The following is a 24,022-nucleotide window of genomic DNA, read 5'->3' as shown; positions in this document are numbered from 1 at the left end:
TACTGTAGGCACACTGCTAGGCACTTGATGTATGTTAAAGAATTTTATCTTTTAAATCACCCCAGTAAAGAAAGGGTTATTTTCTCAACCCACGTAGGTAGATAGGGATGAAGTTCAAATAGGGGTTTTATGAATGCCTATTATAGAAAATATTTCAGCGGTTCTCAACCTGTGGGTCGCGACCCCTTTGGGGGTCGAACGACCCTTTCACAGGAGTCACCTAAGACCATCAGAAAACACATATATAATTACATATTGTTTTTGTGATTAATCACTATGCTTTAATTATGTTCAATTTGTAACAATGAAATTGGGGGTCACCACAACATGAGGAACTGTGTTAAAGGCTCGTGGCATTAGGAAGGTTGAGAACCACTGGGTTAATGTTTAAGATTCTTCTTTGCTATGATTTTGTCCGTGCATATTCTTTTAGGAACATATACATAGTGTAAAATGAGATGCTGTAGTATAAATATGTTCTCTAGGAACCTCAAACAGCTTTGCTGCTGAAGATGCTTTGGTGTTTTGTTTTTAATTGATTTCAGAGAGGGAGGGAGGAAGAGAAAGGGAGGGAGGGAGGAAGAGAGAGGAAGGGAGGGAAGAAGAGAGAGGGAGGGAGGGAGAGAGATCAATGATGAGAGAGAATCATTGATCGGCTGCCTCCTGCACGCCCTCCACTGGGGATTGAGCCTGCAACCCGTGCATGTGCACTTAACCAGAAGCAAACCCCGGGACCCTTAAGTCCGCAGGCTGAAGCTCTGTCCACTGAGCCAAACCCGCTAGGACTTAAGATGTTTTTGTTAGATATAGTGACCTTTCATTGGAATTAACCCATTGTTTCTTTTAAAATTCATGAGCCTTATGTGGAAGTTAAACAAAATCAATAGATATTCTGTGACCTTCTAGAACACAAAGTCACCTAGGAGACACTTGAGCAATGAAGCCTATCTAAACAGATGGCCATTTCCCTCTTGGTTTTCCAGTGCTATGGTGTCCATAATCGGGAGTTAATCCATACTATTACAACAGAGCACTCTTGAAGTTTTATCTTTATACCTTTAGATTACATAGCAAAGACAAGGAAGACTTTTGTAGAAAATGATTACTTTTATCTAATTAAAGACCTATTTAAAAATTTCTTTTAGATAATGGCATGTTTAATTTTTGAACTATTAAGTTAAAATTTCAGAGAAATCTTATCCTTGGTGATTTGAAAACAAATAGGCACTAGAGAGACAGATTTCCCCCTCCCCTCTCTCAAGAGTAAGGGGCAATATTGTCATTAGTTAATGTTCAACATTCATTTGTCCTTTTTCTTTTTTTCTCTTTTTTTTTTATTGCTTAAAGTATTACAAAGAGTATTACATATGTCTCCTTTTTTCCCCCCGCCCTTGACAATCCCCTGGCCTCCCATACCACCCCCCACCCCAGTGTCTTATGTCTATTGGTTATGTTTATATGCATGCATACAAGTCCTTCAATTGATCTCTTCCCCCCCCCCTGCCCCCCAACCCTCCCCAGTCTTCCCACTGTAGTTTGACAGTCTATTCGAGGCAGCTCTGCCTCTGTATCTATTTTTGTTCATCAGTTTATAATGGTCTTTATTATCCATAAATGAGTGAGATCATGTGGTATTTTTCCCTCATTGACTGGCTTATTTCACTTAGCATAATGCTCTCCAGTTCCATCCATGCTGTTGCAAATGGTAAGAGTTCCTTCTTTTTTACAGCAACATAGTATTCCATTCTGTAGATGTACCACAGTTTTCTAATCCATTCATCTACTGATGGGCACTTAGGCTGTTTCCAGATCTTAGCTATGGTGAATTGTGCTTCTATGAACATAGGGGTGCATATATCCTTTCTGATTGGTGTTTCTGGTTTCTTGGGATATATTCCTAGAAATGGGATCACAGGGTCAAATGGGAGTTCCATTTTTTAGTGTGTTTTTTTTTTAAATATATTTTATTGATTTTTTACAGAGAGGAAGGGAGAGAGATAGAGAGTTAGAAACATTGATGAGAGAGAAACATCCATCAGCTGCCTCCTGCACATCTCCTACTGGGGATATGCCCGCAACCCAGGTACATGCCCTTGACTAGAATCGAACCTGGGACCTTTCAGTCCGCAGGCCAATGCTCTATCCACTGAGCCAAACCGGTTTTGGCTCCATTTGTAGTTTTTTGAGGAAACTCCATACTGTCTTCCATAATGGCTGTACCAGTCTGTATTCCCACCAGTAGTGCACGAGTGTTCCTTTTTCTCCACATCCTCTCCAGCACTTGTCGTTTGTTGATTTGTTGATGGTAGCCATTCTGACAGGTGTGAGATGGTGTCTCATTGTTGTTTTGATTTGCATCTCTCGGATGATTAGTGACTTTGAGCATGTTTTCATATATCTCTTGGCTTTCTGAATGTCCTCTTTTGAAAGGTGTCTATTTAGGTCCTTTGACCATTTTTTGATTGGATTGTTTATCCTCCTTTTGTTGAGTTGTATGAGTTCCCTATAAATGTTGGAGATTAAACCCTTATTGGTGATAACATTGGCAAATATGTTCTCCCATGCAGTGGGCTTTCTTATTGTTTTGTTGATGGTTTCTTTTGCTGTGCAGAAGCTTTTTATTTTGATGTAGTCCCATTTGTTTATTTTCTCTTTAGTTTCCAATGCCCTAGGAGCTGTATCGGTGAAGAAATTGCTTCGGCATATGTCTGAGATTTTGTTGCCTTTGGATTCTTCTAGAAGTTTTATGGTTTCCTGTCGTACATTTAAGTCCTTTATCCATTTTGAGTTTATTTTTGTGTATGGTGTAAGTTGGTGGTCTAGTTTCATTTTCTTGCATATATCTGTCCAATTTTCCCAACACCATTTATTGAAGAGACTATCTTGGCTCCATTGTATGTTCTTGCCTCCTTTGTCAAATATTAATTGAGCATATTGGTTCGGGCCGATTTCTGGGCTCTCTATTCTATTCCATTGATCTATATGTCTGTTCTTATGCCAGTACCAGGCAGTTTTGAGAACAGTGGCTTTGTAGTACAGCTTGATATCTGGTATTGAGATCCCACCTACTTTGTTCTTTCTCAGGATCACTGCAGCTATTCGGGGTCTTTTTTTATTCCAGATGAATTTTTGGAGAGTTCTTTCTAGGTCTGTGAAATATGCTGTTGGTATTTTAATGGGAAGTTCGTTGAATTTATAGATTGCTTTGGGCAGTATGGACATTTTAATGATGTTGATTCTACCAATCCAAGAACATGGTATGTTCTTCCATCTGTTTATGTCTTCCTCTCTCTCTTTTTTCAGCGTCCTGTAGTTTTCTGAGTAGAGGTCTTTTACCTCTTTAGTTAAGTTTATTCCTAGGTAGCTTAATTTTTTTGGTGCAATAGTAAATGGGATTGTTTTTTTAGTCTCTCTTTCTGTAAGTTCACTATTGGTGTATAGAAATGCCATATATTTCTTGGCGTTAATTTTGTATCCTGCCACATTGCCGAATTCATTTATTAAGTCTAATAGTTTTTTGTTGGAGTCTTTAGGGGTTTTTTTATGTATAATATCATGTCATCTGCCAATAAGGACAGTTTTACTTCTTCTTTTCCAATTTGGATGCCTTTTATTTCTTCTTCTTGTCTAATTGCAATGGCTAATACTTCCAGAACTATGTCGAACAGGAATGGTGAGAGTAGGCATCCCTGTCTTTTTCCTGTTCTTCGGGGAAATGGTGTTAGTTTTTGCCCATTGATTATGATGTTGGCTGTGGGTTTGTCATATATGGCTTTTATTATGTTGAGGTATGATCCTTCTATTCCCACCTTGCTGAGAGTTTTTATCAAAAATGGGTGTTGAATTTTGTCAAACGCTTTTTCTGCATAAATTGATATGACTATGTGGTTTTTTTCTTTCAATTTGTTTATATGATGTATCACGTTTATTGATTTTCAGATATTGTACCATCCTTGCATCCCTGGGATAAATCCTACTTGGTCATGGTGTATGATCTTTCGGATGTACTGCTGGATCCGATTTGCTAAGATTTTGTTGAGGATTTTGGCATCTATGTTCGTGAGGGATATTGGCCTGTAATTCTCTTTCATTGTGTTGTCTTTATCTGGTTTTGGTATTTGGGTGATGCTGGCTTCATAGAATGAGCTTGGAAGTGTTCCTTCCTCTTGAATTTTTGTAGTAGTCTGAGGAGGATAGGTTTTAGTTCTTCCTTGAATGTTTGGTAAAACTCCCCTGTGAAGCCGTCTGGTCCTGTGCTTTTGTTTGCTGGAAGCTTTTTGATGACTGCTTCAATTTCTTCCATAGTTATTGGCCTGTTGAGATTTTTTGATTCTTCCTGATTGAGTTTTGGAATGTTGTATTTTTCTAGGAATATGTCCATTTCCTCCAGGTTGTCTAATTCATTGGAGTAGAGTTGTCCATAGTATTGTTTAACAATCATTTGTATTTCTGTGGGGTCTGTTGTTATTTCGCCTTTATCGTTTCTGATTTTGTTTATTTGGGTCCTCTCTCTTTGCTTCTTGGTAAGCCTGGCTAGAGGTTTGTCAATCTTGTTTATCCTTTCAAAGACCCAGCTCTTGGTTTCATTGATTTTCTGTATTTTTTTTTTTTTGGTCTCTATGTCATTTATTTCTGCTCTAATCTTTATTATCTCCTTCCTTCTGCTCACTCTGGGCTTTTCTTGTTGCTCTCTTTCTAATTCTTTGAGTTGTAGAGTTAGATGATTTACTATCATTTTTTCTTGTTTTTTTGAGATAGTCCTGTAGAGCTATAAACTTCCCTCTCAAGATTGCTTTCATTGTGTCCCATAGGTTTTGGATTATTGTGTTTTCATTGTCATCAGTTTCTAGGATGTTTTTAATTTCTTCTTTGATCTCATTGGTAACCCAATCAATATTTAATAACATGCTATTCAGCTTCCAAGTGTTTGAGTATTTGGGGGGTTTTTTTATTGTAGTTTATTTCTAATATTATGCCTTCGTGGTCTGAGAAGATGCTTGGTATGATTTGAATCTTCTTGAATTTGGGGAGACTTTGTTTGTGACCCAATATGTGGTCTATTTTTGAAGATGTCCCATGAGCACTTGAAAAGAACGTATATTTTGTGGCTTTGGGGTGAAGTGTTCTGAAGATGTCAGTTAAGTCCATCTGATCTAGTGAGTCACTTAGGATTGCTGTTTCTTTGCTGATTGTTTGTCTAGAGGACTTATCCAGTGATGTCAGTGGTGTATTAAGGTCCCCTACTATGATTGTATTGTTGTCGATCTCTCCTTTGATATTTTCCAGGAGTTTTTTTAGGTATTTGGGTGCTCCTGCATTGGGTGCATATATGTTTATCAGGGTTATATCTTCTTGTTGTATTGATTCCTTTAGTATTATGAAGTGGCCTTCCTTATCTCTTGTTATGGCCTTCACTTTGAGGTCTATTTTGTCCGATATAAGTATTGCTACCCCAGCTTTTTTTTCATTTCCATTTGCCTGAAAGATATTTTTCCATCCCTTCACTTTCAGTCCGTGTGAGTCTCTTCTAATGAGGTGGGTCTCTTGTAGACAGCAAATGTATGGGTCATGTTTTTTTTATCCATTCAGCAACTTGATGTCTTTTGGTTGGAGCATTTAGTCCATTTACGTTTAAAGTTATTATTGAAAGGTACTTGTTAATAGCCATTTCTATTTTTTGTGTGGCTGTTTTCTTTCTGAGCTTTTTATTTCTTCTTTTTACACAAGTCCCTTTAGCATTTCTTGCATTGCTGGCTTGGTGGTGATAAACTCCCTTAGCCTTTTTTTGTCTGTGAAGCTTCTTATTTCCTTTTCAATTTTGAATGATAGCCTTGCTGGATAGAGTATTCTTGGATTCAGTCCTTTGCTTTGCATCACTTTGTAAATTTCCGTCCATTCTTTTCTGGCCTGATGTGTTTCTGTTGAGAAATCATTTGATAATCTAATGGGAGATCCCTTGAATGTAACTTTCCATCTCTCTCTTGCAGCCTTTAAGATTCTCTCTTTGTCATGAGCATTTGCCATGGTAATTATGATGTGTCTTGGTGTGGGTCTTTTCGGGTTCACCTTGTTTGGGACTCTCTGTGCTTGTGTGATTTTTTTTCTTCCCCACCTCCAGGAAGATTTCTGATATTATTTCTTCAAACAGGTTTTCTAAGTCTTGTTCCTCTTTCTGTTGTTCTGGCACCCCTATTATTCGTATGTTGTTTCGTTTCATGTTGTCCCATAGCTCCCTTAGGCTCTCCTCCTGTCTTTTAATTTTTTTTTCCAATTGCTGTTCAGTTTGGGTGTGTTTTGTTTCCCTGTCTTCTAATTCGCTAATTCGTTCCTCCGCTTCTCCTAGTCTACTGTTGAAACTTTCAATGGTGTTTTTTATTGCAGCTATATCACTCTTCATTTCTTCTTGGTTCTTACATAATTTATTGATTTTTTCACCTGTTTCTTCTTGCTTCTTGCATAAGTTGTTGATTTTTTTCCTCCATCCGGTTTACGCATTCTAGGACCCTTAATCTGAATTCTTTTTCTGTCATGCTGCATGCCTCGGTTTCACTTAGCTGCTTTTCTGGTGAGTCCTCCTTTTCTTTCCTTTGGGGGTTTCTTTGTCTACCCATGTTAGATCTCACCGACATATCTAGATGTTGAGTCGTTAAGTGGCTGCTCCCTGGGTGGCAGTGGCTCCTCAGGCTGCGGTTGCTCCTCAGGCGGTTGTGGTATCAGCTGCTCCTCAGGTGGCAGCAGCTTCTGTGGTGGGTGCTGTTCACCGCTGTGGTGGCTCCTCTGGCTGGTGGGGGGAGGTTTCACACACAGCTACCGTTCCTCAGACAGAGGGTGTGGTGATCAGGAAGCTGCCCATTTGTCCTTTTTCTAAACAATTAACTGACCTCTTCATTCCCCCATATTTTTAAAATACTCACTATTAACTCAGTTGCTGAAATTTATTAACTCCTAACTCATAAACATCCCTACTTACAAGATCTTCAGTGTATGGATTTTAGGAGTGTTCTTTCCTACTTCACTCTCGCTAATAATTTTCTCTGCCTTCATGTCTCTGTTTTCTTCACCCAAATAAGACACTCTTGTTTGCCTAATGAATAGTCAGTCTCCCTCAACTTCTGGCTACCAGAATCCCAGTTTTGTTTAGTAATCAGATGGGTATATGCTTCTGCAGAAGCTGATCACTTCTCTAGTCCTAGAACATGAAACTTGATTAGTTCTTGAAATATAACCCTCAGAACCCTAAGTATCTCTGTGACCTTTTCAGAGGTTCTGCTAGGTCAGAATTATTTTCATAATAATACTAAGACCTCACTTGCTCTCTTGACCTTGTGCTGATGATACAAATGCAATGGTGGGTAAGATGGCTGGCACCTTAGCACAAATAAAATCAGTGGCACCAAATTGCACTAGTAACCATTACATTCTTCATTGCTATGGCCTTTTAGTAAAAGATTAAAAAACATTATAAAGCCAATTTCACTTGAAAATATCTTTAATTGTGCCAGTAAAGCAGTAAAAGTTATTAATTAAATCTCAACCTTTGAGTACATGTCATTTTATGTTGGGTGAGACAAAGGGAAAGTACACATGAATACCTGTGCAATTGGGAATTGTGGGCTGACCTATCCAGTTTTTTCATCAAATACCATTTTTTACTTGAAAGAACAACTAACAAATTAGTTATTCAGACTAATAACTAATTAATGGGTGTTTGGCAGACATTTTCTTGAAAGTGACTGAAATGAACCTATTGCTCCAAGGAAAACGACTGACAATATTGTGTTTATCCCTCCCCCAAGTCAAGTCTTCTTCCATTTACCCCCAAGTGGCTCAGTGGTTGAACATTGACCTATGAACCAGGATGATTCCTGATCAAGGCACATACCCAGGTTTCAGGTTTGATCCCCAGTAGGGAGCATGTAGGAGGTAGCCAATCAATGATTCTCTCTCATCATTGATGTTTCTATCTCTCTCTCCCTCCCCCTTTCTCTCTGAAATCAATAAAAAATATACATATATTTTTTTAAGTTTTTAAAAAATCCTCATCTGAGGACATGCTTAGCAGAGGAAAAGAGAGAAAGAAACGTCATTTGCCTTCCGTACACTCCTCAACTTGGGAGCAAACTCAAATCCTCAGGTATGTGCCCTGACCCGAATCAAACTGGCAACCTTTCGATGCACTGGACAACACTCAGCCGACTGCGCCATTTCTGCCAGGCCAGCTTCCTTTCTACCTTTTGACTGTGAAGGTGAAGATACCAGACTTATATTAGTGTAGGAGAGAGGAGAGGGTCTGAACCAAATATTTCTTCACTGCATTTTTTGCCCCAAAAATTCGGTTGCAGCCTTGAAATTTTTATTTCATCAGTGCCTCTCATATGTGGGAAGCAACTGAAGTCAGTGTATAATTACTTCTTTCAGGGAGATTAATGGCTCTGGCCTTTCTTTATTGTCTCTAGTCCTCATTTTTGTGTCACCTGCCTATCAGCACTCAGATCCCTAATAGGTACTGTACTATTTTGACTAATATCTAAAGGTGAATTGAAAAGAAGTATCATTAAAAGATAAAGGACAGAATTCTTGGGAAACTTCAGAGAATTCCATTTTTAAATTCTCTCTTCTCAGGTTTTTGTTTTGTTTTGTTGTTTACTTCCCGCCTTCAGTGAGCCCCAGAAGCCTGTGGTGGCACTTAGCATTTCAGAGTGAGAACTGGCCCAGCTTTTATTGTTGTCCTAGTTGTTAAGGTATTTAATTACCTTAACGTTTTATATTCCTGTTCCTCATTTTCCCTGCTGGCTTCAATCTCCTGACAATCCCTGCTCTTATATCCTAAGTATATGGAAAAGATGGCAAAATGAGTCCTTTTCTGATTTTGATTCTCTCCTGGAGAGTGATAAATGAAGCTATGTTTGTTCCAATGAATAGTAGAATATGAAATCTCATAAAGCCACCTAGGTTATTAGATGAATATCACAGAGCTGCTTATTATGCACTATGGCTTAATGTAGATTATAGATGCAACCAACGTAATTAGCAGAGCTGGAGCTCTAATTAAACATTATTGTGCTGCACCATGATTTCGCCTTCGATTTCTGTTGCAAAGTGGAAGGAAACTGAATAGTTCCAAACCCACAGATGAATTTCTTCACTTCTCCCCACCCCCCAAAATCTTTTAATTAATTAAAAAATTAAATAAAGTCATCCTTACACAGAGATCCTGAACTCTGCTTAGTAACTGACCAGTAAGGTAGTTTGTTTCATATACATGTTAATCAGCTCCTCATGTATATTAGTTCTTAGTGATCAGTTCCGCTAAGTTTCTTCTCTTTAGGGCAAGGGTCCTCAAACTACGGCCTGGCCTGCGGGCCACATGCAAATACAAATACTGTATTTGTTCCCGTTTTGTTTTTTTACTTCAAAATAAGATATGTGCAGTGTGCATAGGAATTTGTTCATAGTTTTTTTTTAAACTATAGTCCGGCCCTCCAATGGTCTGAGGGACAGTGAACTGGCCCCCTGTTTAAAAAGTTTGAGGACCCCTGCTGTAGGGTGTATAGCAGGGTTTAATTTGACAAGGTGCTTGAATGCAACATTAGCATTTCCTACTTATATCTTAGATGTTGTTTTCTGGATCTGTTAGTAGGGAATTTAGGGGCTTGGCTTTATCTAGAATATTAGTATCTTATTTCTCTCTGGGCTCCAGCAGCACTAAATAACTTAACAGGAAATGAACCCACTTCCAGAAAAGAGCTGTCCTTGATGGCTGAGATAATGTGTAGGTGGCTGACTCCCTGGGGACTTACCTCCCTCTGTACTTGGGATTGCTGTTTCAGCGGTGGAACAGATTGGCAACAGGACATGTTCAAGCAAGGCAATCAGAAAATTCACAGGAGTGACCTAGAAGGTTTAGGTCAATCTCTGTGTCCCAGAAAGAGGACCTTGTAGGAATTTCTTTTGCTAGAAGAAGAAAGGTATAGAAAAGGGAACAAACGCTGAGCAAAGGAATTGCATATCCTGACTGTGAAATTGCTTCTGTCTCAGTTCTTCCCCAAAAGTACAGAGGTAAGTCTATAAGTAAAGATGATCTGTATATTCTGTCTCTAATTTCCCCCTTTCTAGTAACTCCCCAGGAATCTTTCTTTGCAAAGAGTTATGAGCCACCTTCTTGGAGCATTCCTGAAAGGGCTAAATGACTAGAGCCAGATTCCAGTACTACACAGGAGTAATGGGGAGTCTAGTTTACTTTTTCTGTGTTATTTCTACCTTCAAGTCTGTACATGGAGATGTTGAAGGGTCTTTTAAGGATGTACCACACACATCCCAAGAAGGTTACCAAATTAAATTACGAATACCTGATTTTTAAGAGTGCAAAGACAGCAAAATGCCTTTTGGCATTTACCATCATACAGAAGATTCATTATACAGGCTTCCACTTTCATTTCATTTTATGAAAAAGGTGGAGTTAGGGAAGTACAGGGTGGGTATATATAACAACAAGTAGATAAGGATAATGTTTTGGCAACTTTTCAAGGACCAGTATTAATCTGAATCAGTGTTTTAAACCTCCAACCCAGTGGTTCAGTTGGTTAGAGCATCGTCCTGATATGCCAATGTTGTGGGTTCAATCCCCGGTCAGGGCTCATACAAGAAGCAACCAATGTATACATAAATAAGTGGGACAACATCACTGTTTCTCTCTCTCTCTCTCTCTCTCTCTCTCTCTCTCTCTCTCTCTCTCTCTCTCTTCTCTCTCTCTCTCTCTCTCTCTCATAATATAATTAATTTTTTAAAAAGAATCAGTGTTTTAGCAGTCTCTGGACTCTGACAGTGATGATTCACAAATAGCAATGACTTATAAGTCAAGATGTCAGAGCTAACTGCAGAGAATGGATTCAATACCCAGATGTCAGTGTTAAGAGGAAGTAGGTGAACTATAGGTAGAACAGTGGCCATGCAGTAAACTATTCCAGAACCAGACTTCTGTTGCAGAGTTGGCCAGCAGCTTGTATTATGGGTTTATTATATGGCTCTCTCTGAATATAGGTCTGTAGGACTAAAATATCTTTGCAGAGAAGAGGGTCCCTATCATTTTCTAAGTCTGCTAATTGCTATCATACCAGGTCAGTTAGTGCACCATTGAGTGCCTTTGCATATGCAATGTACTCTGTTCAGTTAGGATTTTGGCACTGTAAACTCAGAGTTGGTAATTTGTCAACCTGATAAATGCTAAGATTTAATGAGTTAAGGGATTATTGCCCTTTTCATTACAATTTTTCTTTTAACTCTAGATGTGTTACATTCTTCTTGGAATCTAAGTAATTGTGTTTTTGTGAGAGGTTCTATATTTAGAGGTAGATTGTTGGTCCTTCAACTATTTCTATCTGTGTGTGTCTATAATCAGCTTCATCAGCAGACTCTCTACCAATCGGTTTCTGGGTAGTGATAACACCTCTTGTTTCTTACAGATAAATTTTATGTTAGATTCACATTCCAAAATGCCGTTCTCATTAACTATTGCTGTTATAATAGAAACTTCAAACTTCCCAAATAACTTTTAAGAAGACTTCCTTCTAGCTAAAGATGAATTAAAGCTCCAGTCTTCTTGAAGTGGCATTCCTAGGATCTATTTTCCCCCTTTTTTTTATTCCTATCTATATTCTTGGATTTTTTTACCTGGTTAATGTAGGATTTGTTGGGAAACATAGTGGTAACAGTAAAACATGGCTCAGAAACTGGTCCTTTTCTTTCTTATCAATCTTTGTGCTCCGTTACTACTGAAAACTGGCCCTAATTCTCTTTCACTAGAAAAATGAGACAAGCACAGTTTATGATGAAAATTGTTATTAAGAAACTAGATGCCCGGTGCACGGAATCTGTGCACGGGTAGGGTCCCTAGGCCTGGCTGGCGATCAGGGCCGATCTGTGGGGTGACCAGTGGGGTAATTGGGGAGTCCCACTGGCACCCACCTTGGCTGGCCTGGGGCCTGCGGGCAGCTCCTGCGTTGAGCGTCTGCCCCTTGATGGTCAGTGTGCATCACAGTGACCAGTCGTTCCGCTGTTCAGTCGATTTGCATATTAGGCTTTATTATATAGGATAGAGCATCTCCTAGCTCAGGGCACATTCATCTAAACGGCTAGCTTTGTAGTGGTATCATGAGTAAAACTTGAAAGGAAAAAACAAAGTCTTATATTTAGAGTCTTCTGCACTCTGGCAGGAAAAGATGTTGGACTAGATTAAATACGAGGAAGCTATTTCCTCTAAAAGTTCTTCCTGTAACTCAGCTGGTGCTTTTTCTTCCCCCACAGATGGAGTCCCCTGTCTCCACACCAGCAGTGCTGCCACTACACCTTTTGGTACCAGTGGTCAGTAATGACATCTCATCTCCCTGTGAGCAGATCATGGTTCGTACCCGATCAGTTGGGGTCAACACATGTGATGTGGCTTTAGCCACCGAGCCTGAGTGCCTGGGTCCCTGTGAACCTGGGACAAGTGTCAACCTTGAGGGCATCGTGTGGCAAGAAACAGAAGATGGTAAGTGCTACCTATAGCTTCCCCATCCCTTCTCAACCTGCTTCTGCCTTCAGGGGTTTATTGTTGTAATTCACACCAAGTATTTATTAGGAGTCTCAAATGACCATAGTCTGCTGGTGATACTTACCCAGAAGATTACAGTAAGCTTCTTAGTAAAATCTCCCAGCTTCTAGAGATTGGCAGTTTTAATTGTTTCCGCTTTGTAGCTGTTCAACAGTTATGGCCCTGATACTTAAGCAATAGGTTTGATAGGTGCTGGCCAGGTAATTCATACTGTGTCTATACTCTCCATCCCCCTCTCTATCATTTTATATGGAAGAATTCAAATAAATGAACTTTTGGGGCCGGCTTGAAGAGATAAAGTAATAAAAGGGCAGCTGTGGGAGTCAAGGAAATGGAAAACTCTTAAATTGACTTAGTGTTGGCTCATTGAATGTGCAACTCTTGCCTTTTTTAACACCTGGAGGTGCAGCCAAGCTTCTTTCTACTGTTGCCTCATTGCCCAACCAGCCACACCACTTCATGCATCTGTCAGTACAGATTTTATAGGCCTAGGCAACAGGGAAATGTTTGCATAGTCTTGTTTTCAGGTATCCACTAAGCAGTTGGCTCACTGTAGGGTGCTGCTCCCCAAGGCTACTATCCAGACTTCTTATATGTTCCATCGGCCCTTGAGAATAAAATCTCTTCTGTTTAAAAGTTTATCAACCTAAAAAAATAGGAGTGCAAAGAGACCAGGTATTTCAGATTCCTTCGTACCATCTGTGGCAATTTGATTTCAGCAAATACATTATTTTTATTTAAAAAGCCGAGTCCTTGTCGAAGTATGTGTGGTTAGAAAGGCTGGGCCTCAGAGTCCCCTCAGGTCTCTGCATCAGTAACCAGACTCTCAAAGCATCCCCACTCTGAGGAGTTTAGAAGCCCAGAAGAGCACAGCTCATTATCTCTGATGATCATAAGCTGTCTTGTCAGGCTGCCTGTGGAAATTCAGGCGTTTCTTTCTGGCCATCCTGATAAAAGTCTGTTCCTCTGAATATGTTGTTATGGTCCAGTATTTATTTAAAGTCTACCGTTCAGTCGGCTATGATGTGATATAGGTTAAGAATTTTATGTTCTTGGCTCTCTCATCATTAGTTTTATAGTAAAGCACCAGCTTTTAGAATACCATTGCAGATGAGTTTTTATTGTGTTCCTAAGACAAGAACGGGAAAAAAACACCTATTGTGTTAGAAACTGATACCAAGACATTAGAGAGCTTGATCCTTGAGATTGACTCTGGATGTGTGTATACGATACGCAGTCTGGAAATCACAAGTGGCTAATCTGATTTTTAAAATGTCATCTGTGTGGGAGATGCGGGAAGAGACTGGACAAAAATCGTGCACCTATGGATGAGGACAGTGGGTGGGGAGTGAGGGCGGAGGGTGGGGCAGGAACTGGGAGGAGGGGAGTTATGGGGGGGGGGGGAAGAGGAACAAATGTAATAATCTGAACAATAAAGATTTAATTTAAAAAAAAGAAAAGAAATTAAAAAAAAATATGAAGATAGTGTAAGGAGCCTCTGGGACTGCTTCAAGCGCACCAACATCTGAATTATTGGGGTGCCAGAAGAAGAGAGAGAGCAAGATATTGAAAACCTATTTGAAGAAATAATGACAGAAAACTTCCCCTACCTGCTGAAAGAAATAGACTTACAAGTCCAGGAAGCGCAGAGAACCCCAAACAAAAGGAATCCAAAGAGGACCACACCAAGACACATCATAATTAAAATGCCAACAGTAAAAGACAAAGAGAGAATCTTAAAAGCAGCAAGAGAAAGTCAGTCAGTTACCTACAAGGGAGTACCCATACGACTGTCAGCTGATTTCTCAACAGAAACTATGCAGGCCAGAAGGGAGTGGCAAGAAATATTCAAAGTGATGAATACCAAGAACCTTCAATCAAGATTACTTTACCCAGCAAAGCTATCATTCAGAATTGAAGGTCAGATAAAGAGCTTCACAGATAAGAAAAAGCTAAAGGAGTTCATCACCACCAAACCAGTATTATAGGAAATGCTGAAAGGTATCCTTTAAGAAGAGGAAGAAGAAGAAAAGGGTAAAGATACAAATTATGAACAACAAATAAACATCTATCAACAAGTGAATCTAAAAATCAAGTGAATAAATAATCTGATGAACAGAATAAACTGGTGAATATAATAGAATCAGGGGCACAGAAAGGGAATGGATTGACTATTCTCAGGGGGAAAAGGGTGTGGGGGTGGGGGAAGAGACTGGACAAAAATCGTACACCTATGGATGAGGACAGTGGGGAGGTGGGTAAGGGCAGAGGGTGGGGTGGGAACCGGGTGGAGGGGAGCTATGGGATGAAAAAAGAGGAGCAACTGTAATAATCTGAACAATAAAGATTTAATTTAAAAAAATACATATTTTTTTATTGATTTCAGAAAGGAAGGGAGAGGGAGAGATAGAAATATCAATGATAAAAGAAAATCATTGATTGGCTGCCTCCTACATGCTCCACACTGGGGATCCACAACCCCAGGCATGTGCATGTGCCCTGACACTGACCCGAAATCGAACCATGACTTCCTGGTTCATAGGTCAGTGCTCAACCACTGAGCCACGCCAGCTGGGCTCATTGTCAAGATTCTTAGCCCAATTCATTCTTTCTTCATGCTCTTAAACTAAGATCAAAGATACCCACCTAAATCCCCCAGCTTCCCTCCTCTCTTTCTTAAAATGCATTTTTCTTATCCTATTGTTTTATTTTTATTTTTCTTATTCTGAAGATTCTTTGAGTCTTTACCATGAATTTTATCTATTCTTTCTTCATCTTCATTCTTTCCCCTTCTATTAACTCCTTCCCCTCTTTAACACTTCTTACAATGAAAATACTTTCCTCATCCTTGCTACCCCTTTGAACTACTAACCTCTCTCCTTTACCACTTACTATTGCTATTTTCAGTCTCTTTTTAAAATATGTTCTTATTGATTTCAGAGAAAGGAAGGGAGAGGGAGAAAGAGATAGAAACATCAATGATGAGAGAGAATCATTGATCGGTGACCTCCTGGTTCATGAGTCAACGCTCAACTATTGAGCTACACTGGCTGGGCTTCAATCTCTTTTTACTTGTCCAGTATCATATAACATCTTGCTACATGAAACTGAGGAATTGAATTTTATATTTTTATTTAAATAGTCACATGTAGCTGTGGTTTACCATTTTGGACAGTATAGGAGCTAGATGTTTAAATTATGTATAATGTAAAAGTGTATATATACTCTGAGATGGAAAGAGGAGTAATTGTGTGGGAGAATGAAGAGGTTGGGTAAATAGCTGACCCAGGGTGATTTCTGTGTACTCTGGCTCTTTTTACCTGAGAAAAAATTGGCCCTCCTTCAAGCTCTGTGGTTGAGCCCTGTACTTTGGTCTGTGGGTTGCAGTTTTCTCATTATCAGAGTAATAGGCAGTGGTTTTGCTTAGCAGGAAGTTTGCCTATGGTAGCTCCGCTGAGAACCTGCCTCAGCTGTTCTTCATTCTCATCTGATTGCAGATCCCAGCTGTGAGTTTTGATCTTTCTCACTAAAAGGAAGGGGCTGACCATTCATCTTTATGGAAATAGTAACCTTGGGAGTTACTCTTGGTTTATTCTGTGTGATTGTGATGTAGGAAAGTATGTGTGTGAACTGTGAAATATTTAATTTTAGATATTTATACTGGAGCTACTGGTTTTTGTTTTTCTTAGCTATAACTAACACTCCTTCCCCTTTAGTCTTGCCTTAGGCAGCACTTACCTGAAGAGAAATGGTTCACAGTGACCAAGCTTTCTGCTGCTTAGCCAATTGCTTCGAGCCCGACTCCTGCAGAAACCACTCTACCAACAGCACAGTCATAAAGAGCCTAGCAGCCATTGTCTGGCACCACTAATCTTCATAGCAACCGACTACCACATGGCAACAGTAGCCACACAAAGGAAGCATTAGGGAAATCAATACTTACTTTCTCCCACCCTTCCCCCACCCAAACAACCGCCAACACATTCTTTCCACCTAGCACCTTACTCCTAGGGGATGCTTTAGGGCAATTACATGATTATATACCCTTGTGGATTATGTTATCTGTCCACTGTCATATAGTTAAATCCTGAAGCCCTAAGGAAATTTTTCAGTTACAGACTTTTTTGAGTTTCATTTTACATATTGCAAAATAAACTAATCTCCAAGGGAGAGAAATGTCCTTTTGTGCATTCTCACCCTCCTCCTCCTGCAAAGCACAGTCAGGCAGTTCAGTTGGCCAGGCTGCAGGCTTTCCAGATAGCTAAGGTTGTTTCTATGAGATTCTTTTGGTATTTCAGTAACACAACCATCTGAGATAGGCTCAGAGAAACAGACCTATGTTGTTATTAATGCCATCCTTTAACAAATAATTTAGTTCCTGATACTTATATATAATCCAGGTTAGTAATAACTACACAGTAAATATAGTTCTGATAAATTAGCCCGAGCTAATTTAGCCTCAGCATATGATTCCAAAAGGAAAATACCCCATTTGTGAGCCTTGATCTTTTCTTGCCCTATTGATAAGGTCATTTAACTGGTCTGGGCCTTCATTTCCCCATTTGTAAAATGAGGAGATTGGATTACATATCTCTGTGGTCCTTCCAGTTCTGATATTTATAATTCTGTGATTATTTGTGTGGGACAGAAGAGGGAACTGCCTTTGATAATCATTGCTTGTGGTGAGATCTGCTGGATGATGTAGTTGAACCCTCTGCTCTCAGTGCTTACACTGCTAAAAACAGGGTCTGGCCCTGCCCTGGTTGATAAAGTGTCTGAAACAATCATGGGCAGAAGCTATTAACTAACTTGGCAACTAGCCTTTTCTCTCACAGCAGTAGTTTCAGACCAGTTCAGGCAGAGCTTTGCTCCCAGGTCATTGCTGCTGCCTCTTAATGACTCCATTAAGAACAACCAGTCTCTCTCTCTCTCTCTCTCTCTCTCTCTCTCTCTCTCTCTCTCTCTCTCTCTCTCACACACACACACACACACACACACACACACACACACACACAATCTGTCTCTCTCTTCTCTCTGTCTGACTACTCTATGAAACAAGAGGTTCTTCTCCACTTCTGATACTTCATTATCCTAGCTCCCTCAGGCTTTATAGAACAAAGAAGTCATAGGGCATCAACTTTATAATTTATGCAGCTAGAGATAATTTCCCCAGGATAGGGTGGGTAGGTAGCTGATTCCCCCTGGCATGAAGCTTCATTGCTAAGTGGCCTTATGTTTTATCTGCCAGGCTTAGGCTTTGTTGGGCCTATTCAGGCTTCTCTGTATTTGAGGTAAATTATAGTTGCAAACCAGGGCCATATACTTTTAGAGGGGTAGGGATTAGGAAAAAATGGAAAGTGTGTCTTTTATAGGCCCTGCTACTTGCTAATTGCTTAAGAAGTTTTTGTTTAATCCACTGTCCCTGTACTTATTCCTGCCAGATCCTTTATTTCCCTTAGTTGCTGTCTTCATGGCCTTCTCCATAGCAACAAGCTCTATGACAAAAAGGCTGTGGTGAGAAATTGAGTAGTCTCCCCTCCCACAAGTTGTACTCTATTTTCTCTTTAGGATATCTTTAAAAAGCCTAAAAGACTGCTATCAAATAATTTTCTACCCCCATTGAACTCATAATGAAATGAAATTTTTAACCCAGAATTAATTCAGTGAACAACCTGCCTTCTCCTTATTTGACTCTGATTATCCTCATCTTTTGAAAAATTTCCCCTTTCATTCAGTACACTTGAAATACTGTGCATCTTCCATTTATCAAGCTCCCCTACACTTTTCAGTTTTTAGCCTGCTCCTTAGCATTATTAGTTCTTGTTCAAAAAACAACAACAATAAAAAACCTCTGGAATTAAGAGTCAGTGTGGAGAAAGAATGGAAAAAAGTAGGAAACAGACCCCACCCCCACCCACCATTGGCTTGCTACCCTGGAGATTGGGCAGAATGTCTCTAAAGTATAGAGCTAACCTGCATCTCAGCTGATTCTGGCACTGATCTTCAGCAGTCACAAAACCAAAGGTTTTGATTTTGTTTTTATGTTAATAGGTCTTACTGAACAATAATAAAAGTATAAATATGTATACAAATCATAAAAATGGAGGTCATTGAATTTTCGAAATGAACTCACTTTGTGGTGGTGCCAGCATCCAGATGAAGGAATACAATATTTCTGGAAGCCCAGAAGCCCCTTCATACCTCCCTCCAATAGCTAACCTCCTGCCAAGAAAATCAATTCTGACTGCTAACATCATAGATCAGTGTTATCCATTTTGAACATTACATAAATAGAATAATTACACTCTGTACTTTTTTATGTCTAGCTGTTCAACATATGCTAGTGAAGTGCATCCATATTATTACATGTAGTTGTATTTTGTTTAGTCTCATTATTTTATAGTATTTCATTATGTGAATACAGTAGCCCACCCTTATCTACAGTTTTGATTTCAGTGGTTAACTGCAGTCTGAAAATACTAAGTGGATAATTCCGGAGATAAACAATTCATAAACTCTAAATTGTGTGCCATTCTGAGCAGCGTGATGAAACCTCACGCCGTCCAGCCCCATCCTGTCCAGGATGTGAATTATCCCTTTTTCCAGCATATTCACGCTGTATATGCTGTCTGCCCATTAGTCACTTAGTAGTTGTCTCAGTTATCAGATCAACTGGTATAACAGTACATGTTCAAGTAACCCTTATTTTTCTTATAATAATGGCCCCAAAGCATGAGAGTAGTGTTGCTAACAATTTAGATATGCCAAAGAGAAGCCATAAAGTGCTTCCTTTAAGTGATAAGGCAGAAGTTATTGATGTAATAAGAAAAAAAAAAGTATACTAGTATGCTGAGGTTGCTGAGATCTACAGTAAGAATGAATTTTTTATCTGTGAAATAAGATATTTTGAAAGACCACATTCACATAACTTTCTTAATGGGTTTTGTTTTGTTTTTGCTGTGATTGTTCTCTTTTATTATTAGTTCTTGTTATTAACCTCTTACTATACCTGATTTATAAATTAAACTTTAACTCTAGCCTACATCGGCTCAATGACTTAAGGGTCCCGGGTTTGATTCTGGTCAAGGGCACATACCTCGATTGTAGACTCCATCCCCGGCCCTGGTTGGGGAGCGGACGGGAGGCAACCAATTGATGTGTGTCTCTCACATAAATATTTCTCTCTCTGTCTCTCCTCCTCCCACTCTCTCTAAAAATCAATGGGAAAAATATCCTCGGGAGAGGATTAACAATAGCAGCAACAAAAAAAATAAATTAATTAAACTGTATCATAGGTATATATGTATAGAAAAAATATAGTATATATTGGGTTTGGTACTATCCCTGTTTTCAAGCATCCACTGGGTCTTGGAACATACCCATGGTGGATAAGGGTGACTACTATCAAGTTGTTGATAGATATTTGGGTTGTTTGCAGTTTAGGGCTCATGTAAAAAATGTCTGTGAAAATTCTTGTATATGGTTTTTTGGGAATATATGTATATATTTCTATCCTATATATACTTAGGAATTGAATTCCTGAGTCATAAGGTATGCATATGATCAGCTTTAATATTGCTAGTTTCCCAAAGTACCTGAATCACTTTATACTTCTGCTTCCAATTAGAATCCTAGTTGTTCTGCAGCCTTAGCAACACTTGACCTTATTTGTCTTTTTCATTTGTGCCATTCTGATTGGTGTGTGATGGTATCTCATTGGGTTATTAATTTGCATTTCCATGATGAGTCATGAAATTGAGCATTTTTTCATGTGCTTATTGGGAAATGTTTTATGAAGTACATGTTCAAATCTTTTTCCCATTTTTGGATTGGGTTGTATGCTTTTTCTTACTGATTTGTAGGAATTTTTTATATATTCTGTTTATAAGTCCTTTATCAGATACATGTATTGTAAATATTTTCAGTTTCATATCTTGCCTTTTCTCTTAATGGTACTTTTTCATGAATGGAATTTCTTCATTTTTATAAAGTCTGTCGTTTTTCTTTTATAATTTTTGTGTCCTACCTATTTTGTTGTTGTTGTTTTAAAATATGTTTTTATTGATTTCAGAGAAGAAGGGAGAGGGAGAGAGAGATAGAAACATCAATGATGAGAAAGAATCATTGATTGGCTGCCTCCTGCACATCCCACACTATGGATTGAGACCACAACCCAGGCACGTGCCCTGACTGGGAATTGAATGGTGACCACCTGGTTCTTGGGTCAATGCTCAACAACTGAGCCACGCTGGCCAGCCTGTGTCCTGCCTGTTTAAGGACATTTTGCCTTTTCCAAGGTAATGAAGATCGTTTTCTGTCTCTTTCTTTCTTTTTTTTTTTTTTAGGACTTCGTTGCTTTATATATTTAGATCTATAATCTACCAGAAATTGATTTTTGTTTAGGGTGTGAGTTGGGAATCAAGATTCTATTTTTTTCATATCAATACCTAATTGACCCAGGACCTTATTGAAAAGACCATGCTTTCCTCCACTACACTCAGTGTCACATTTGTCATAAATCTAGTGACGTGTGTGGGTTTATTTCTGGTCTCTGTCTCTTCTGTTCCATTCATCACTTATCTAGTCTTGTATCAATACTACACTGTCTTAATAACTATAGCTTTATAACTCTTGATATCTAATAGTGTAAGTCCTCCCTCTTTATTGTACTTCAAGATTGCCTTGAATATTCTTGGCCTTTTGCATTTCCACATAAATTTTAGGATCTGGTGGCAAATTTTTATTTAAAAAACCTGCTGAGGCCCTGCCAACATGGCTCAGTAGTTGGGCGTCAACCTATGAACCAGGAGGTCACCGTTCGATTCTCGGTCATGGCATATGCCCGGCTTGCAGGCTTGATCCCCTGTGGGCCGCCTGCAGGAGACAGCCAATCAGTGATTCTCTCTTATCATTGATGTTTCTCTCCCTCTCCCTTCCTCTCTGAAATCAATAAAAATATATATTTAAAATAAAACTAAAAACCTGCTGAGATGTTGATTAGGATTACATTGACTCTACAGATCAATTTGGAAGACCCAATGTTTTAGCCTTATTCTTTTCTTTTCTTTTTCTTTTTTTTTTTTTTTTTTTTTTTTGCCTTTTTTATTTAAGCTAGTGTGACTCAGTTTGGGGGAGAGATGGAGGATCAGACCAAGTCAATGATGTCATTTGGGGAAGCTTGTTTAAAATACATGTTAGCTATCCCCCACTCCTCCTATTCTGAATCATCAGGTTCAGGGTGGAGCATAGGCATGTTTATTGTGAAACAGCTTCCCTAGAAATTGTCTTGCTGCATAACCACTGTTCTCTACCACCCTATTTGAGAACCACTGACCCAGACTGTAATCTCCTTGGCTAGCAGCAATAATTCACTAAGGTTAGTTAGGGTAAAATCTGACTGATTTAGTCAACACCAGGTCTGCTTTGGGAGCCATATTAGTTTTCCTTAGGCTGATATAGCGAAGTATCAAAAACTGGGTGGCTTAAAACAACAAATATGTTGTCTCAGTCTGGGAGGCCAGAAGTGTTGGCAGGGCTATGGAGGGGAGATTCCTTCCTTGCCTCCTCTACTTCTGGTGTTTGCTAGCAATCCTGCTGTCCCTTGGCTTGTAGATGCCCTCACATCTCCCCTCTGTGTGTCTGTCACTGTGTCCAAATTTCCCCATTTTAATAGGATTCTAGTCATATTGGATTAGAGCCCACTTGACCTCATTTTAACTTGATTGCCTCCTTAAAGACCCTATCTATAATAATATCTGTAATAATAAAAGGATAATATGCTAATAAGACCGGACATCCTCCCTGATGAAGCCAGGGCGGAGGAAAGCCAGCCAGATCTTGGGGGCGGCCCTGGGGAAGCCAGCTGGGGTCCCGGGTGCCTGTGGGAAGCCCGGGGGAAGCCAGTCCAGGTCCCAGGTGCCTGAGGGAAGCCGGTGCCAGCAGCCGGGGGAAGGAAGGCCTACTCTTGCACAAATTTTCGTGCATTGGGCCTCTAGTTTCTAAGTAAGATCACATTCTAAGGTACTGGGGGTTGGGACTACAATATATCTTTGAGGGGACACAATTCAGCCATTAACAAAGACCATCAAAAATTTCAAAATTATTATTGTCACAAGTTGGAAAGAGGAAGAATATCTAGAACTGTACATAATAATGAGAGGCATTGCTTGCTAAAGCCAGTCTAGGTAGAAGAGTATCCATCCTCTGATCCCAACTGTTCCTCTCTATACGTTACTGTTTCCCCTCTGCTTGGCACTAAGAGCCACAATGTGTTCAGTTCTGCTCTATTAACAAATCCTGAAAATGCCAAGTGGAGGTTACCAGAAAGAAAAAGAGGTTTCAGCAGTTAGTTGCATCTGTCAGCCTCTTGCTAAAGAAGGCTGAAAGGAAAAATGCCTCATGTAGGCCAGCCCCTGGCCATGTTCTTATCCTGCTAGGTCGGAAAGCAGTAAAACTGTGGACAGGTGTGAGTCCATCTCAACTCCAGGCCAAGTATTTCCTCAAAGTATGTCCTACTGAGATGATACCATCCTCCTTATTTGCAGTGGTTTTCAGACAAGAACTCCAGCTGGCCAGCCGAGGGCATGATGACCTCTGCTGAACCACCTCCCATAATAGGTACAGAGTGTGGTAACTCAGCAAGAGGAAAGAGAGGGTGTGTGATTTAAGGGTGTGGTGAACCAGGTTTTGTACGTTTCCATGGTGCCCATGGTGTGGGAACTTGTAGATGGGAAGAGGAACTGTCTTAGATCTCCCCAGCCTCCCCCAACTGCCTGGGGCTGGAGTGGTTTACATTTGGTGTATGTTCCAGCTTGGTCTTACATCTCTACCCAGTACCACTTCTTTTCCTGCTTATAGTTTTAGCAGTAACAGATCTACCTAACCCAGCCGTGGGCAAACTACGGCCCGCGGGCCGGATCCAGCCCGTTTGAAATGAATAAAACTAAAAAAAAAAAAAAAAAAAGACCGTACCCTTTTATGTAATGATGTTTACTTTGAATTTATATTAGTTCACACAAACACTCCATCCATGCTTTTGTTCCGGCCCTCCGGTCCAGTTTAAGAACCCATTGTGGCCCTTGAGTCAAAAAGTTACCCACCCCTGACCTAACCACTCCCCGGATTGGTACTTCATGTTTTCAGCTGGCTCTCTATTGTACTGAAACTCTGTGTAGAGAAAACACCATTGTCACGTGGGAGTAGTTTGCTGTGATGTGTGTCACCTTCGTGCATGCTTTGGCTCATTCAGCCCCAAAATATCCCAGAAATAAAGGCTCAGAGTTCCTCAGAACTGAAGGCAGAAACATTGGAAGACACATTTTCTGTAGCAGTGGTTCCCAGATTTTGCTGCACATTAGCATGTAGGGGTGGGGATTAAAAACCCAGGTGCCCAGGTCTTAAATCAGTGTGGCTGTAGGTGGAAGCCGGGTG

General features: G+C 39.8%; 1 protein-coding gene across 1 annotated transcript in view; it reads left to right on the top strand.

Moving 5' to 3' along the window:
* The window catches only part of ZNF609 (zinc finger protein 609), a 202,838-nt gene that overhangs the window by 136,434 nt on the left and 42,382 nt on the right, over nucleotides 1–24,022 (top strand). Inside the window, exon 3 of the mRNA XM_081094333.1 lies at nucleotides 12,304–12,529. Coding sequence (XP_080950459.1) covers nucleotides 12,304–12,529 — 226 coding nt within the window. The remainder of the gene's footprint in view (nucleotides 1–12,303; nucleotides 12,530–24,022) is intronic.

The sequence above is a fragment of the Myotis nattereri genome, assembly GCF_964212035.1.
Source record: "Myotis nattereri genome assembly, chromosome: 1".
Lineage (NCBI taxonomy): Eukaryota > Metazoa > Chordata > Mammalia > Chiroptera > Vespertilionidae > Myotis > Myotis nattereri.
Note: the sequence above shows the minus strand (reverse complement) of the source record. Positions and strands in the feature narration are given on the sequence as shown.